This window comes from Onychomys torridus, chromosome 6 (genome assembly GCF_903995425.1).
Source record: "Onychomys torridus chromosome 6, mOncTor1.1, whole genome shotgun sequence".
NCBI lineage: Eukaryota > Metazoa > Chordata > Mammalia > Rodentia > Cricetidae > Onychomys > Onychomys torridus.
The window spans coordinates 19,647,687-19,665,874 of NC_050448.1; the positions used below are offsets into that span (position 1 = coordinate 19,647,687).

The 18,188-nt window shown below is 40.2% G+C and overlaps 1 protein-coding gene across 1 annotated transcript in view; it reads left to right on the forward strand.

The window, feature by feature from the left end:
• The window catches only part of Fat4 (FAT atypical cadherin 4), a 137,167-nt gene that overhangs the window by 59,767 nt on the left and 59,212 nt on the right, over positions 1-18,188 (forward strand). Inside the window, exons 2-6 of the mRNA XM_036189284.1 lie at positions 1,174-1,305; positions 7,936-8,197; positions 9,439-9,789; positions 15,361-16,283; positions 17,065-17,239. Coding sequence (XP_036045177.1) covers positions 1,174-1,305; positions 7,936-8,197; positions 9,439-9,789; positions 15,361-16,283; positions 17,065-17,239 — 1,843 coding nt within the window. The remainder of the gene's footprint in view (positions 1-1,173; positions 1,306-7,935; positions 8,198-9,438; positions 9,790-15,360; positions 16,284-17,064; positions 17,240-18,188) is intronic.

The window sequence follows — 18,188 nt, forward strand, 5'->3', positions numbered from 1 at the left end:
CAGAAGAAGGGTGTAGAGAGAGCCCACACTGGTGGACGGGGAAGCTACAGGTTCCCGCTGGCCTCTCTTGCCTTTTCGTGGATGAGATTGAGCTGTTTGCTGGTGAGCAAATCTCCACTAAAGGTAGAGAGAGACTCACAGAAATTATTAAATACTAAATTCTGTATATTTTTGCTTTTTATCAATTTTTCATCCACTTAGTTGTCTTAATTGTTTGTATTTTCCCCAACATTTTGGGTCAGAAAGTGACATTGTGCCCACCTAATGCTCTCCTCCCCTTTCCTGTATCTCTTGAGGAGAAACCATATTCTCTGCTGGCCCCCTTCTCTCCTCAGTTCTCATTTTAAACCCTGGATCTGAGAGGGTCTTCACAGGATAGCAATTAATAATAGCTTCTTACAGAACACCGATTCTCTGAGAAATACATCCTTTCTGGTTGGCTGGGTGAGTTTTTCTCCTTGACTTAATTTGTGATCTTCTCCAAGGAAGCCTTCACTGTGCTGGCAGCTGTCTGGCCTCTTCTCGGAGCATCTAATTCTCACGCCCAACTAAGATGAGAAACACAGGGACTGGAAGTTTCTGTTCAGACTTTGTAGAGCTTTACTTTAGAAAATGTCTTTTAGGTAGGGTAATTAGCTCTAAGATCTTTCAAAGAAGCAGTTTACACTTGGGATCTCTGGAACATGGCTTTTGAAGGGGGGCTTGTTGCATTTTTGTTACTGCAAATGGGAGTCAATATGGACAAGTGTTTAGTTTTTGTGTTCCCGAATTAAAGGGTTGATGTTACATGGAGAAATTTCAAGTGTTTCCTGAAACAATATGTGACTGTTTTTACTTCCCACAGGCATCAGTTAACACTGTGCGAACATTTCTGGCCAAACTGTTTATATCACCTCTAGTGTCATCTGACATCATGGGTTGCAGTGACAACTCTCAGGGGGCATTTTCCAGTATGAACTCCATTGTGACCATTTAAAATCACCCACCATCAACAAGTCAGATGCTGTTTGATTGGCCTTATTTGTCCCTATGAATATTTTATACTCTTCCTTTAAGGAGTCCTGCTTTTTGGGTTGTTTTTTTATTCATTTTGGGAAGGATAGTTGCATGGACTCTGGGTCTGCATTTTCCGTAGAGCCCTCATGTCTGGTTTTGTTTCCTTTTTCTTTGTAGGTAGAAATAACACTTCAAGATATCAATGACAACCCACCAGTGTTTCCAACAGACACTCTGGATCTCACTGTGGAAGAGAACATTGGAGACGGCTCTAAGATTATGCAGTTGACTGCTGTGGATGCTGATGAGGTAGCTCACATCTTTAGAATCTGTAACAGCAGTGACTTACAGAATCTGAAGTGCATGCTGAGAGCTCTAGTGTTCAGTGACTAAGGTTACGGATGTTGTGTTCTTTTCCAGACAACATCTATTAGTTTGTTCTAACTGTGATATAAGAATGCAATATGCTCAGTCTGTAAAGTGTGTGTTTCACAAACATGAAGACCCAAATTCAAGCCTCTTCACCTTCATAAAAAAGCTGGGTGCAATGGTGCTGGTTTGTAAACCCAGCACCAGAGAAGCAGAGGCAGGAGGGTCTCTGGGACAGGATGTTCAGCCCATCTAGCCTATTTGGTGGATCCCAGGTCTCAGGGAGAGACTCTGTGGTGGGATTGCAGAGATGGCTCAGCAGTCAAAAGCACTGGCTGCTCTTGTAGAGGACATGGATTCAGTTCCCAGCACCCACCTTAGGCAGTTCACAGCTGCCTGTAACTCCAGCTCCAGGGAATCTAACATATTCTTTGACCTGCATGGACACTACACCCATGTGCATGTATATACACACACATGAGAGAGAGAGAGAGAGAGAGAGAGAGAGAGAGAGAGACAGAGAGAGAGACAGAGAGAGAGACAGAGAGAGACAGAGAGAGAGAGACAGAGACAGAGACAGAGAGACAGAGAGAAAGAGCAGGCAGACAGAGAGACAAAGAGACAGAATATTTGAAGTTGGGTAACCCCCAAGAAACACCTGCGTTGACCCCTGACCTTCATATGCACTCACACACACCAGCACCCACATAAGCCCATACCTACCCTTCCCACACAAATAAGAGAAAAGAATGAGAATAGACAAGGTTAGTCAGGAGGATGTTTTCTAATCAGCAATCGACAACTCAGTTGTTTTTCCTTTGTGTTTTAGATTTCTGGGAGAAGTCAATTTTTTTTAAATAAAGACATTGAAATTGGATTTTTATTCTTCCCTTTTCATCATTTCTATTTGCTTTCAAAGCACCAAGGATCTATTTTTATTTCATTTGTAGTTGAAAAAAAAACAAATAATTTAAAACTAACAATATTTAAGGTGACATTAAAATCTTTATACTTTTAAATAATTATATATCTTATATTTTTATTCCTATATAAATTTAAAAATTTGTAATATCTAAGGCTGTCATGCAGAAAAACTAATGAGTTTTTCAATTTATTGTAATAAACAAATTTCATACCTATTGGCAAATGTTAAATTTAGACACAATATAGATTATCATCCTCTATATTATTGTAAGTGTAGACACACAATAGCCATGCTACCAATAACCTGGGAGATTATAGAGTTAATTTATGGTTCCCCACATAAAAGCTCCTTGCTTGGTTTCTCCTTTCTTGTGAGTAAAAGGTTTAATTATTTCTCTGATATTGAGTGGAAAACCTTCCCAAATACCAGGACATCCTCCCATCATCCCTCAGCCAAAGCCCTACCCAGAACTGGCTTTCCTCCTCAACCCCAGGAATGTCTGGACGTCTGATTTTTTAAACTATGATTAAATGGCTTATAGATATTTTCTTTACCATTGAATAAGTAGGTAGAACAAGACTGCATTTGGTGGTGCACACTTACAATCTGGAAGCAGAGACAGGTGGATCTGTGTGAGTTGGAGGTCAGCCTGGTCTACCAGGAGAATGCCAGCATCCAGGATTCTTGAGTGATACCATGTTTCAAAAATACACAAATAAATAAACAAATAGATAGATAGATAGATAGATAGATAGATAAGTAAGTAAGTAACAGACTAGTTCTGAGAGTCAGTTTAGAAACATCATAGCCTAGTCATGATTAATTTCACAAAATTTAGTAAAAGGGAAGAGAATAAAACATAAACTTTTAGGTAACGGGAGTTCTGAAAACATTTGATGTTTTTTGGTTAGTGTCTACTATTTCGTTTTGTATGGAGAAATGTTGATATTGATTCCCAGGTCAGTGGTCGCTGACAGTTGTGAGAGTGAACACCTGTACTATTGATTCTAGGTAACATTTGACATAGTTTAGCAAATAGTTCACTGTCTTAGAGCTCATTGCTGATACAATATATTTAGCTGTATCCATTTATGAAATTTGAGTACAACATCAGCATGAATATCATGTGGTTGATGTAAGATAATCAGCACTGAATGGCTGTAATGGCAGTTGAGGAGGAGAGAAATGTAACTCATTTGTTTGAAATGTCTTGTTCTAATCACTTCAGAAAAATGAAGCAATAGCTATGCTAATTTTAATAAATATTTTAGTGCGATGGAAGTTGACTCTGTGGGATATTATGATTGATATGGGATTGCTCAACCCAAATTATAGTGGATTGCAAATAAATTGTATATGGAAATTTGATTGTTTTCATCAGTATATGACTCTCCTAAGAACTGTCCTCTGGGGACTATCAGATCCATTGTTAACTATTATCTTGAGATAATATCCTTACACTTCCCTTTCTAGAGCACTTGTTATTGGCATGAGTGTCATGCTATATGCATGGTATGCTTCTCTTGGGGCTTTGCTATGCCTGAGAGTGAAGAGTGTATGCAGCTCATGCCTAGCTGCCTTCAAACTCATCTTTAAGATGTAGTCATAGTGACATTTGAAAAGTGGGAGTGTCCTTACATCTCTAGGTATTTACATCCAAATTGGTTTTCATGCACCTTCTTTTTATCTTTGTTGAGAGGTGGGTTTTAGATTTAACACTTAAGTAAGTATGCAGGTATGGTCATGTAGACACCTCACTTTACAAAGACATGATATGTAAAGATGTGGAGTGAAGCAGCTTATTCAGGGTCAGGCAGGATAGAGGGATAAGAGGGTAAAGCATGAATAAATAGCCTGGGGGCACTTGTCATCTGGTCAAGGCAGTAGAGGGAAAACCTTGGGGAGAAAACTGGGGTGCCACAGACTCTAAGGGCTGTATGAGGGGTTGTAGAAAATCATGGTGTCAGGGAGACTGAATCAGCAAACCCACCAGAAATCTGAAATCTGCATTAGGACTGTTCTGTTTTTGTTTTTCTAGCCAGGATTTCTCTGTGTAACACTCCTGGCTGTCCTGGATCTCACTCTGTAGACCAGGCTGGCCTTGAACTCACTGTTCTTTGTTTGAAAAAGATGGAGCCCATTGGGATTATTTCCTCCTTCAATACATCCTTTTCTTAATAAGGGGAGTTTCCCACAGCACCAGGGTATTTCAGCTCTTGTGGGGAGCCAGCATTTCTTTGACTGTATAAAGCAGGATAGACACACAAGTTCCCAACAGGATCCAGAGATTTATATTCTCCTCCAAGTTCTTTGTGGTGGGTTAATGTCAATTATTTTTGACAACCCCTTGGTCTATGGGCTTTGCTTTCTTAGAACCTCACCTCTTGGCTGGAGTGGAAACAGCTCATGGGAATGCTTCCTGTCCACTGAAGCCCTGGCTGCACTTTGCTTTATCAAAACAGTGTTGAAACGCAAGATGCCTCTAGTGATACAGGAAATTGCTGTGTTACTGACTGAGGAAAAATGGGCATCTTCAAGGCACTGAGCATGTAGATGTTGCTGGAAATTTCAATCATCTTATTGGTTTATGATCTACACACTTTTCTTTAATTTATCTATTATATGTTATGAAATACTCATGTATAATATATAGTTAGATATATCATATGTTATATGTATAATATAATATATAATGTATTACATATAGTAAGACAATATATATGATATGGAGATATTCATGTTTTAGAGAATCCAGAGGTCACTGAGTAAAGTGATCCATGTCATAAGGCCACATTCTCCAGTTACCAAGTCTGCATGCTAAGAACATGCTAAGAATGCTCAGACCATTCAAAAGTTCAGTTTTTGAAAACAACACTTCAGATTGGAAAAGTCAACTGCACACTATTGTCATTTACCCTGAAATCCTCCCATGGGGCTCTGCCTCTGGCTGCACAGGAGTAGTGCTTTAATGGTGTGTCCCCACTTGACAGGACTGAGATGTTAAACAAACAGACTTTACAAAACCCCCACTTTAACCACTAGACATTTCAGCTGTTCATGAGTAAATAGCACCAGCTGATTCTGAACAGGAACAGATTGCTGTATGGACATGGTCTTTGCTTCCTTTCAGGAGAACAATTACCATTTGAAGAACATTGTTTATTATCCTGAGTCATTTTGTAGATGGGGTTTTTCTAAGTATGGAATCATTTGTATAATGGTTTCAAAATGTTCCTGTTTCTTCAAATTCTCTTAGCTTACTAGTCTATCATTTGGATGGTTCAGAATGGAGTGTAGCTGTTAATCATGGCCATGGCTCCACTAGAATGGTAGAATTCTTCATGGCATAGAACAGTCCAGAATGTGGGTAGATCAGGAGCAGAAAATGCTTTTTGGATGTTTTTGTTCAACCATAAAACTACAGTGACTATGCTAGATACAGGTGAATCCACAAAGAGAATGTGTCAAACTCAGCCCTTCTCTTATTAAGTTATGGGAGATTTGGAGGCACTTTCTTTATTAATGTTAAGACTGGCTTTGGAAACACATTGTTTAAAAAAGTCTATAAAGGCCACTGAACATAAGTTTTGAATGAGAGTGTTTTTGCCTCATGCTGTCGAAGATGATCTTTTTACATGCTTGGAAAGCAGAAACGTACACAGCAAAACATCAAAACCTCTGACATAAAAGCTGTCCAGGAGCTTAGGATCTATAATCCAGTCAGTTCACTTTTGATCTCCACCCGACACCATTTTCTTCCTAATATTGCTTCCAAGAGTTCTTTGAATATTTTAATGAATCAATTTCTGGATAGAAACAAATAAGAAAAAGCAAATTCGTTACAGAATCTGTGTTTAAATCAAAACAGATTTATAAAACCAAGAACTCCAGCAGTACTTACTACCTTGGGGTTCCAGTCAGTGGTTATAACAGGGCATCAGACCCGCTTTCTGTAGGAGAACTGGGACTCTTCTCTCCAGTTGTAGACTGCTACATCATCAAATACTTCCCTTAGAAAATGAAGGATATGGTCACCCAGCATTTTCCTCCATCCTCTATCAAGGATCACTCTAATTGTGAAAATGGGTATTAGCCAATTTAGTCTTTGAAACAGCCCTATTTGGCAGGTAGTCACGTGATTCCAATTATGCCTACAAGGATGGCTAGGCAGTGAGAGGACAGTGTGTGGCCCAATGCAACACGGAAGTGCTAAAGCAGGATTCAGCCTATGACACGGAGCCCCAACATGCATAGTGTAACTTAGCACTTATATCACAAGGCACACAGCTAAGAGTTTACAACTCCAATTGCTTTTTAGTTTCAAAGGACAGCAGTGTATTTATGAGACACTCACTGCTGTGAAGTCAGTGCCTCCACTAGCAAATTGCCATGGTCTTTAACTTTGCACAGTCTCTTTGCATTCGAGTTTTGCTAGGATACTCTCCTCTCAGGCCTCTGCATTGACTTTAGGCAGCCATCCACCTGACCTTTCTCTCCAGCCCCTCTTCACCTTTTATCCATCATGGCTCATGACACTCTGTTTGCTCTTGAGCAGCCAATGCTTAGTCTTGGCCCTGCTCTTTCTCATGTACTATGATTTAAATTCTCTCATTTGAGGACTCTCACATCCTACCATGATCTTCTAAGATGTCATGTCATTCTCAATCTCTGATTGCCAGATTGCTGTTTCTGTGAAGCTGTCCTTGGTCACCACATCATTTCTCCCAGTTTTTGGATAAAGGAGCAACAATCACTTTGGCTACCATTCTACTCACTGTCTTCTCAGCACTTCTCCACTGTAGGCCATCTCCTTGTATCTACACTGTACCCATGTCTGTATCCCCAGCTCTCTCTGTCTCTGTCTGTCCATCAACACATGCTTCTATGTGAAACAGAATCAGATTTCATGGCTATGGAAATCAATCCAATCTGTGCTACATTTGAAATTCTCCAACATATATCCTAACATTTTTATTAAGACCATTTGTTCCAGGCTCTTTATTTGCCTCGTTCACTCTTTCTCTGTGAATACTTGCTTACACTCAAGACATTTCTTGCACTCTATGATACTCAACACCATTGTCCTCTTTGCATTGTATCTTCCTGAAAGCAACCCAGAGGGGCCCCTCTCTCTTCTTTGCCTTTCTATTTTCCAAAGTCCCTCCATTTAGCACTTGGCCTTTAATTGCCATTATAGCACAGCACTGGGGGGACATGAACTGAGTCCAGATGATGGAGCTTAGGAATCTAAACTGATGCATTCAGTGGAACTGGTGCATGTCAGCTAGATCACCACCCAATGTCTTCCTCTCTATTTCTATAAAAAGTGCCATGAGGGCTTTGAAAGAGCCTATATAGACGTTGTAGATTGCTGTGGTATGTGTGGACCTGGTAGCTATATTAGGTCATCCAGTGCATAGTAACAGATGAATTTTTGGTCTTTTATTTCATTGATGATTTTTAATTTTCAGGGCACAAATCCTTCTCTCCTTAGTTAAATTTCTTTTCCCTACCTTTTGAAATTTTACACTGTTACATGCAATTGAAGCCTCAAGGTCTTCCTTTGTCAAATTCCTGCTCACTGAAAACATCGAGAAGCGATGCTCTTGACTCCAGCACTTCACATGCCTGGTCTTTTTCCTCAGGGTGCAAATGCTCTGGTCACATATGCTCTCATTAGTGGAGCTGATGACAGCTTCCGAATTGACCCCGAATCTGGAGATCTCATAGCCACCAAGAGGCTGGACAGAGAGCACAGGTCCAAGTATTCATTGCTGGTTCGAGCAGATGATGGCCTTCAGTCCTCTGACATGAGGATAAACATCACCATCAGCGATGTGAATGACCACACCCCCAAGTTCTCCAGGCCTGTGTACTCTTTTGACATCCCAGAAGATACAACCCCCGGTAAGTGACATGCCCTGAGAGGCGTTTTTCAGGAACCACTCTTCTGGTTGTTTTAAGCAATAAATAGTGTTTAACACGTGTTTACTTCCAGTTGTGAAAATATATACTTCACAATTTGTGATCTTTTGCATAACATCTTGTGTCTAATTCCCAAGAAAATGACTAATAAGTTAGAGCAGATGAGGTGAAGTAAGTTCATGATTAATAACTACAGGCATTTCTGTTTCTGAATGTACCTGTGCCTCAGGTCATCAGCTTTCACAACAGCCAAATCTGTTCTCTTTTTATTCTTTAAAAATGGATAAAACCAAAATGAGTGTGTTAAAGACTGTAGTTAGTGGTTCTAGGCCTCATTAGCTGTGTGACCAGGCTACTTAACTCATTTCTCAAGCATCATTTTCTTCTGTAATATGGAGACAATAGTTATTAGAATCTGCCAAGTGTTAATTTAGAAGAGAAATGTGAAGCTGGGTGTGGTGCCCTATACCTGTAATCCTAAAACTCAGGAGGTAAGGCAGGGAGACAGCTGGGAATTAGAGGCCAGCCTCAACTACAATGTGTTGCTGTCTTCAAAAATCAAAATTCAGCCAGGCATGGTGGCACATGCCTCTAACCCCAGCACTTGGGAGGTAGAGGCAGAGGCAGAGGCAGAGGCAGAGGCAGGAGTCAATCTCTGAATGTGAGGCTAGCCTGGTCTACGGAAAGAGAGTTCCAGGACAGCTGAGGCTACACAGAAAATTGGATAGAAGTGACTCCCTGGTAGTCCCTCTCCCTGACAGTTCCCCCTTGATTTTCTGAGCTGATATGCCTTAATTTCTCAGCACATTTTTTTCTATATTAATTATAGTAGTGACCACTGGTAGGACACACACATGATATTGTTTGGAATCCCAGTTCCCCACATTAGCTATGGGCTTCAGTGATCACGTGTTGACTTATTGATAAGTGTATTGCTTGGTAGCACTGGGTGGAAACAGTGTCAGAAGTAAGATTACTTCTCTGATAAGCCTTGCACTACAGCCTGAGCTTTATGGGGTGCTTGCCATGGTCCTTGGATTGTGGTTTAAGGGGATAGGTGTGTCAGTCTAGAATTTCGCAGGATACCAAGCTCCCTGTTTTACAGAAGCCATCTATTTAAAATCCTTGACTGTAAAAACACTTTCTTGGTTAGTCTATACTTTTAGACATACCTCAATACTCCTTGTTCCACTAACTCTAGACCTGGTTTGTCATTCTGGCAGGTTCTCTGGTGGCAGCTCTTTTAGCCACAGATGACGACTCAGGTGTGAATGGAGAAATCACATATGTGGTGGATGAAGACGATGGCGATGGCGTCTTTTTCCTGAACCCAGTTACTGGTGTCTTCAACTTGACTCGAGCCCTGGATTATGAAATGCAGCAATATTACATACTTACCGTCCGTGCTGAGGATGGTGGAGGACAGTTTAGCACCATCCGAGCCTACTTCAATATCCTTGATGTCAACGACAATCCACCTGTCTTCAGCATGAGCTCCTATAGCACGTCCTTAATGGAAAATCTGCCTCTCGGATCCACTGTCCTTGTGTTTAACGTCACTGACGCAGATGACGGTATGTCATTTCTGTGTACTTAAAAATTCCACTAAAATAGAGTGTATATTTTAGTGACTCCAATGTTATTATCTTTTTAACTGTTTTATTTATTCATATTTATTTATGAATGATATTCTATAACTATGTAACTAAAGGTGGGAATTTGAGTTTTGATTGAACTGCAGAGGATTAAAAAAAATCAAGTAATTTATAGCACAGTTTTTCATAACAATCACACTATTGATTATAAGTTAACAACCTTAACAAATTTTATCTTTAGTTTTGCTTTAAACATTTTAGAAGCATTTCAGTTCAGTAATTTAGTGGTCAGAGTAAAGATTCATTCTGAGTTTGTGTTAGATAAAAAAATCTGTGTGTGTGTATTGCTCAAACTTTTGAATTCTATTTTTATATTTATTGATTTGCTTTGTGTGTGTCTGGGTATGTGGTTGCATGTGCAATGGTGTGTGTGTATGTAGGTCAGAGGGCAACTTGTAGAAGTAGTTTTCTACTTCTACTATGTGGGTCCTGGGTGTGGAATCAAGTCATCAGTTTTCATAGGAAGCAGCTTACTCTGCTCGGCCATTTGACTGGCCTGTATGTTACTTAGACTTTGAAAGAGTAAAAATACAAAGCAAAAAGAGAAAAAAGTCTTAAAGAAAATATTTATAGTGAATAACTAAATTATGCATTATTAGATTAAAAGTCTAATAATATTTTGGAAAGCATTTGTGGTTTCATTGACTGGAAAGCATTGCTTAGTTTATAGTGTGTAATAAAGTTCAGGATTTTAAAAGAGATTACTTTATTTTAATTTATCTCTCTCTGTTTCTCTCTCTGTCTCTCTCTCTCTCTCTCTCCCTCTGTGTGTGTGTGTGTGTGTGTGTGTGTGTGTGTGTGTGTATGTTTGTGTGTCTGCATGTGGATATTGCACATGTGTGCAAGTGTCCCTGGAGGTTGGAGGCATTGGATCCCATAGACAATTGTGAACTGCCTGAGATGGGTACTAGGATCTGGATTCAAGTCCTTTGCAAAGCTTACATCACTTTTATTTATTTTAACCATTCCAGAACATGAATGTGGAGCATTTGCCATGTCCTGCACACATTCTTGAGTTAATTTTTCTTGTGGATATGTCGATGTATGCATGTGTTTGTGTGGTACATGTCTGCATGTGTTCACAAGCATGGAGGATAGAACTTAGCCTCTGGTGTCATTCTGGAGACACTGCACCTTGTTTTGTGAAACAGAATCTCTCACTGGCTTAAAACTTGGCTTGTCTGTCTGGCCATGGGTTCTGGGATTTCAATGTCTCTGGATCTCCAGCATGTGAATGACAAGTGTTTACCATCAGGCCTGGCATTTTTATGTTAGTTCTGGGGATCAAACACAGTCTGCATGCTTACAAGGCAAGAGGTTTACTGTTGGAGTCATAACGGCAGTCTTGGGGTCAACTTCTATGCTGAACATTTTTCTGCCTGGTACCTATGTGGGCTCAGTCTGTTGAAGCCCCAGATATCCTCTGGGACAAATTTCATTTACTCTCAAAATTAAATGTAAAAGAATACGAACAAGATTAAAAGGCACCGGTGTAGAATTTTTTTCAAAAAGTTTCTGGAACAATTCCTGCATCTGCAGTCACAAATCCTTTTCTCTCTTTCTTTTTAAGGGTGTTTCCCCCATTTGATTGTGCTGGTAAAACTGTAAAAGTTTCAAACTGCTTTTAGCCATTGTTCAGCCTGAATACTTTTATCAGAGTCATTTCCTGAACCTTGACTTAAAATAGAGGACACAGTTCCCATTCCTTCTGGATTTGGAGGATAAAGATAAGAGTGACTTTGTTTGTAAGCACACCAGCACAGTTACAGTGAACACTTCCCATGTGTATTCAGACAGGGACACTCAGTTTAACAGGTTCAACTTGGCCTCTGTTCAGAAAGTTCCCGATCGGGAACACTGCTGTCTTCTACAGAGATAAATGTTCTAGGAGAGGGGCTTTGACCTTTTGTGTTGTCTGTGTACATATTCAGGTTCAAACTTTAACACTTTAGGTTACATAATTTCATCAATAAAGCAAATCTTACATTGATGTCAATACGTAAGTCACAGCTTTATTAATACAAATGTGTCTATGAATATAGATAGCAAGTATTATGTGGAACAAAAGTTATAGCTTAAACATCATGACAATATGCAGGTTACTGCTTTTGTATCCTTCTGGAAACCGCACCCACTTGAGGCATCATGGCCATTATAGGATATTTGAACAGTGATACACTGTCACTTTTTCTGAATGACTGCATCCATTTAGCTTTGGTTCATGACTGAACGAATACTCACTCCATAGTCCAGGTCCCTGATGACCTAGTTAACAGCGTTCCCTGAAGATGAGTGGTAGCCCTGTCAATACTGTACATCTTTGTCAGGCTACAGGCAAACAAATATTAGCCCTTCACATACATAGGACAAAATCTATAGATTGTGGCTAAATGCACACATTCATAATCCAGCTAAGTTTATCATTTCAGAATGTTATATTACTTACACTTTATGTATTTACATAATGTTCTACAGTTCTTGGGAATAAACCATATAGCAAATGCCAATATCATATGTTCACAATCAAACATGCACACACACTTATCCATATCTTTGCACATCTCCCCCAAACACAGACATATGTACACACCTTTAGCAGCTGCACAACACTCACCAACCAATCCCAAGACTATTCATGGAACCACATGACTTCCAGGAAGTTGAACTTGAATGGTTGGAAAAACAACTCATGTTCAGTGTAGTTATTTGCTGGATTGTAAAAGCCCCTAAATAAAAATTTTAATGTATTACTCAAAATTAAGTATGTATTTATCATCTTACTGTTCAGACACTTGTTGCAAAGATCAGGGGGAATGGTGAGATCTTTGATGTTTTCCATACAGGGCCAATGTTGGGAGGTTCTGCGTCCCTCTGGGACCATGTAAATTTCCTAGGTGTAGACTTCAAGGCCAAGGGTGTTCTATTTTAAAAAATGGTGGGAAGGAGTTATACCATACAACAAGGCCCACATGGAAGGTATATTGAGGGGTGGGGAGAGAAGGGGCAGAGAAGGGGGCAGAGACTGGTCCCTGGGGATAAGAGTGAAGGAAGAGACAGAGATGGGAGGTGGGCAAGGCCCACTTTTTATAAGGGAAAGTAGTGAATGCACATTGGGGTGCTCTTAGTGACTGCAGCTGAGAACATATCGTTTTAGGACTCTAAGTGCAGGCCAGTACAGATGCCTAAATGATAGCAGAGGTTACCTGATGAATTAGACTCTTCGAAGGGTAATACCCCTTCTTAGAGTGAAGCTTTCTGTTTTCCATTATCCAGTTCTGAGATAAGACTTATTTCTTGCCTTATACTATTTAGTGTAATAGCAGTTACTTTTTGTTTCAAAGATCACAGTTATATCTGGGTTGATTTTAAATGGCACTCTAATTTATTTGTGATTATAAAGTAAATATAAATGTTTTTATTCTCAGTGATAGTTAAAGGTTCATATTTATTAGTTCCATGTCACCCTTTCCCTTCATGAAAAGGGCCTTTCTGCTCTCTGTGGGGCCATGAGCCTGTGGCCTGCTCTCTTCCTTCTCCATAGTTTGATACTTACGTGAATGAACACCCACGAGGAACAAGGATTCTCAGATCTTTGCTGTAATGGCTATCAGTCCAACTGAGTTGTGCAGCTCCCATGGGTCACCACTGAAGTTATATAGAATGTATTAGTTTCTAATTTCCATTGATCTTGACTGTGAACCATTTAGTATGTCTACACAGAACTAAGTTTTTCATGGAGGTTCTTTGGTATTGCTTTGACTTCTGTGTTTTGGTGACTGTGGATCTCAAGAAGAACAAGGATTCCACATTTGCTTTTGGCCTTTTTGTTAGGAGACTCAGAAAATGTACTTGTAAAACTACACTTTATATAAAAAGCACCCCTGACATATTCAACCACACTTATAGCAGAGTAGGTTGAACCTTTCTCAACCTGGGCAGATGTAAGACATGGTGAAGCATTCAGCTTACCTTGTCTGCTCTGGATTTCCCATCCTTTCATCCCTGCAGGTGGATTGATGTGTGGCCCCTGAACTTTAGTTGTTTGTATTTTTTCCTGATGTTCAGGCTCTTAAGCTTATAACCTCTGCTCCATTCATCTGGGAAGAGTCTGCTATAAACTGTACAGATGAATGACCACATGACATGGTCTGTGTCTCCAGAGATCTGTGCATCAAAGCTCACACAAGAAATTCTAGATCAATCCCTCCATGCCCAAATTTGCCTTCTAAATGTGTTTCCTTATTTTTGGCATGTGAGGAAAGATGCTAGAGAGAGATCCTAGGTCACAGGGACAGAGTAACAGGACCACATTGGAGGAGGAAATTCCATGACTTGGGTAATCTGCCTGAAAGGGAACACGAGATTGAAAAAAGTGAAAAGCAAATGTACTCAGGTGTTGTCAGGTCACTGAGGAACAGCTTTCACAGCAAGTAAGTAAACTCTTCTGGGAGGCTCTTGGCAAAGAGCAGACATTGTTCCTGGTAGGTAGGACTCAGAACGTTAAAGAGCTGAATTTCCTTCAGATGAGATGGGAGAACCCAGGTGGCATTGTGAGGTAGTTGGGAAAATACTGCTCTGAGGCAGAAAATCCAGCCTCTCTTGGTTTTTGTTGCTTATGTAGAGCCTACCCTTCAATAACTTATTAAAACATGATGGCAGATATGTTCTCCTCAGTATCCTTGCTATAATTATTTCTGCAACTTTTAGAAGTGAGTAGTTTTTAAATTAAAAAGTTTTATATATATTCTAAGCTTGGGCCAGGGACAGCATGAACCTTTCTGCCTGAAGACTTTCATGTATAACTTTATTGCTCACAGTTCCTTTAAGAGATACTTTTTCAAACGTTTGAATGTACATAAACCTTGAGAGGAGCTATTTCCTTAAAGGATGTTGCCTGGCCAGATGCTTAATAGGAATTAAAAAGTATTTATTAGTTCTGACAAGAAATGTAAAAAGAGACTTTAAGCATCCATGACTAATGTCCAACATCAGAACATTTTATTACCCTTCTCTGAAAACTGGTGTCGGCCTCAATAAATTACTGAAGTTATAAATGTTTAGCTAATAATATAGAGAGTGACATTTGTAGTGTTGGGCCCCAGGGAGTTATGTGATAGAAACCAAGAAAAGTTTAGAAAAATATCTGCTCTCTGGAATGTTTTCTTCCTCTTCACTTTGGTAATTTAACATTTCAACGTTACTCTAAGTAACACACCCTGTATAGATCATTTGTACACCAGGTTGTAAATGCCTTTCACATCAAAAGCTCAATGGAGAAAAAGTCATGTGTGCAGCAGTATTTACTGAGGGTATTTAGCTATAGGTAAATCATTCACAATCACTTTCATTCATGTGGAATCACTCAGGAAGTCAGTCATTACAGCAGGTAATGCGTCAGAAATGCTCCAGTACGTGTCAGATCATTTGGTGTGACTTGGACTACAATTATCACCTGCTCAATAAACTTAACTTTTCCTCTATCACTTCTAGGTGTCAACTCTGAGCTGTCCTACAGCATCGCTTCTGGTGACAGCCTTGGGCAGTTTTCAGTGGATAAGCACGGGGTCCTCAAAACCCTCAAGACTTTGGACCGTGAAAGCCAGTCCTTCTACAACCTGGTCATTCAGGTCCATGACTCACCTCAGCCTCCTGCCTCCAGGTTCACAAGCACAGCCCAAGTCTCCATCATCTTGTTAGATGTCAATGATAATCCACCCATGTTTCTTTCCCCCAAGTTGACGTACGTTCCAGAAAACACACCTATTGATACTGTTGTCTTCAAGGCTCAAGCGACAGACCCCGACAGTGGCCCCAACAGCTACATTGAGTATACTCTACTGAACCCTTCAGCAAACAAGTTCCGCATTGGGACCATTGACGGTGAGGTGCATCTCACTGGAGAGCTGGACAGAGAGGAAGTTTCCAATTACAGCCTGACAGTGGTAGCCACAGACAAAGGACAGCCGCCTCTGTCCTCCTCTTCAGAGGTTGTGGTTATGGTCCTGGACATCAATGATAACAACCCAGTTTTTGCTCAGGCTGTGTACAGAGTGCAGATTAAGGAGAACACCCTCACTGGCACAGATATAATCCAAGTGTCAGCAACAGACAGTGACGAAGGCACCAATGGGCAGGTTCGCTATGGCATCCTGGCTGGAAACACACAGCAGGAGTTCAGGATGGACTCCGTGACGGGCACCATCACAGTGGCTAAGTCTTTGGATAGGGAGACAACCCCTGTTTACACTCTAACTGTTCAGGCTTCGGATCGGGGCAGTAGCCCCAGAACGGATGTTTGCACTGTCACCATCACTTTACTTGACATGAATGATTTCGTCCCTGTATTTGAGCTGTCTCCATATTCCGTGAATGTCCCTGAAAATTTAGGGACCCTGCCCAGAACCATTCTTCAGGTCAGTATGTTTAAACATAACAGGGCTTATACTGCCCTAAGACATCAAGCCAAAAGACTTCTTGAACTATGTTCAAGACCTCTTCCTCCCTCTCACTGCCAGGGGGAGATAGATGCAGATATAGAAAACCTTGAAAATCAATGCTTACAAACATTGTCCCTGGGATTTAGTAATTTCCTTTGTTTATACTCATTTTGCACCCATTTGTTCATTTGGGGATTTTTCAATTTTGTTTTACTATGAGAATAATATTCATACATAAGATGATATCAAAATTTGGAAAAGTTCATTAAAAATATTGTTCTACCTTCCTTCTTCACAAAAAAGAAAAAGCATACTATACATTTATGGGAAGCCTTCCTCAAACCCTATGCGTTGGCTAATATTACTATTATTTACTACTTAAATTACAAATTCTTTAGACTTAATTTTACTTCTTGTGTGTGAGTGTTTAGCCCTCAGGCATGTATGTGCATGTAGCATGTGTGCCACATGTATGCCCAGTGCTCAAGGAAGCCAGAAGAGGGCATCAGATCTCCTACAACTGGAGTTACTGATGGTTGTGAGCCACCACGTGGGTGGTGGGAACTGAACCTGGGCCCTTTGCAAGAGCAGCAAAAGCTCTCGGCCACTGAGCTGTCTCTTGAGCCCTCAATTTAGAAATTTGAAACTACAGCCTTGTAGCACTGCTCGCTCCCCACTCCCTTCCAGTTGTCTTGTGATGACTCATTTGTCTCACGTTAGATGGCACATTACAACCATGTGACTATTCACCCTGTAGGTGGTGGCAAGAGATGATGATCAAGGGCTGAACAGCCAGCTCTCCTATGTTCTGCTTGGTGGAAACGAAGACAATGCTTTTGCCCTCACAGCCAGTGGGGAACTTCGGGTGACCCAGAGTCTGGACCGAGAAGCAAGGGATCACTTTGTCCTGGTTGTCACAGCTGCGGATGCAGGTGCGTCCTGACTAGTTTGCTCCATTGTGAGTCAGATCCTCAGGAGCATGAAGTTTAATTTGTAACTGGATCACATTTATTGAAATTTACTAATGCTTGAAAAAGTTCCTAAATACATTGAGTATAGCTAATGAGGTTTCAGTGTAAAATGGCAGAGATTTCCCATATCACCACGGAGGGGCAGCTTCTGTGCAGAAAAATTTCCTTGCCCTGAAAGCTACCTGAGTATCTATGGGTGTGACCTTCTACTCCTACACACTGAGCAAGAAGGAATTTGAAGCATCTAGATAGTTCTAGAAGATTCTGGAGATGAAAGAGGTCCAGATTTCTATTTCACTCTTATATTTTTCTAAACGTCGTCATTATCAAGTGTATTTGCTGAGCTCCAGAGTGTCCATGATAGTCTGCCTTGGTAAACTTCCACAGAAATACACTTAATAAAAAACAGTATTCTCTAGCATTCAGTTTTTGAAAATACTGATGACATAAATTGTTTGGCATGTAGCAACAGAATGCCTGAGTTTTACAGATGTTATTGTCTATACTGTCTTGTTTTGCTTCGTAGACTGTTCACACACAGAGAACACTTCAAATTAAAATGGAAACAACTAAACTTTCTAAAGAATCTGTATGCCTTGATTGATGGAGTTAGAACTGCTTAAGTATTTGTTGAGCAAATGTCTGACTAAATGTTTGAGTTTTCCAAAGATAATGAATTAATTATGGGATGATTGCCTTATATCCGGAGAATGACTGCCTTATATCCAATGTTTTAATTATGTTGATTTATTTAAGGAAAAAATATTTGTTGAAATATTCAAGGCAGGTTTGCTGTGGCCTCAGATAACTGAACTGATATATGTGTTATATGTTAGCATATGAAGGTATGTATATGTTTTTCAGGTGCTATAGATACACAAATATCATTATGGATATTGAAAGATTTTGA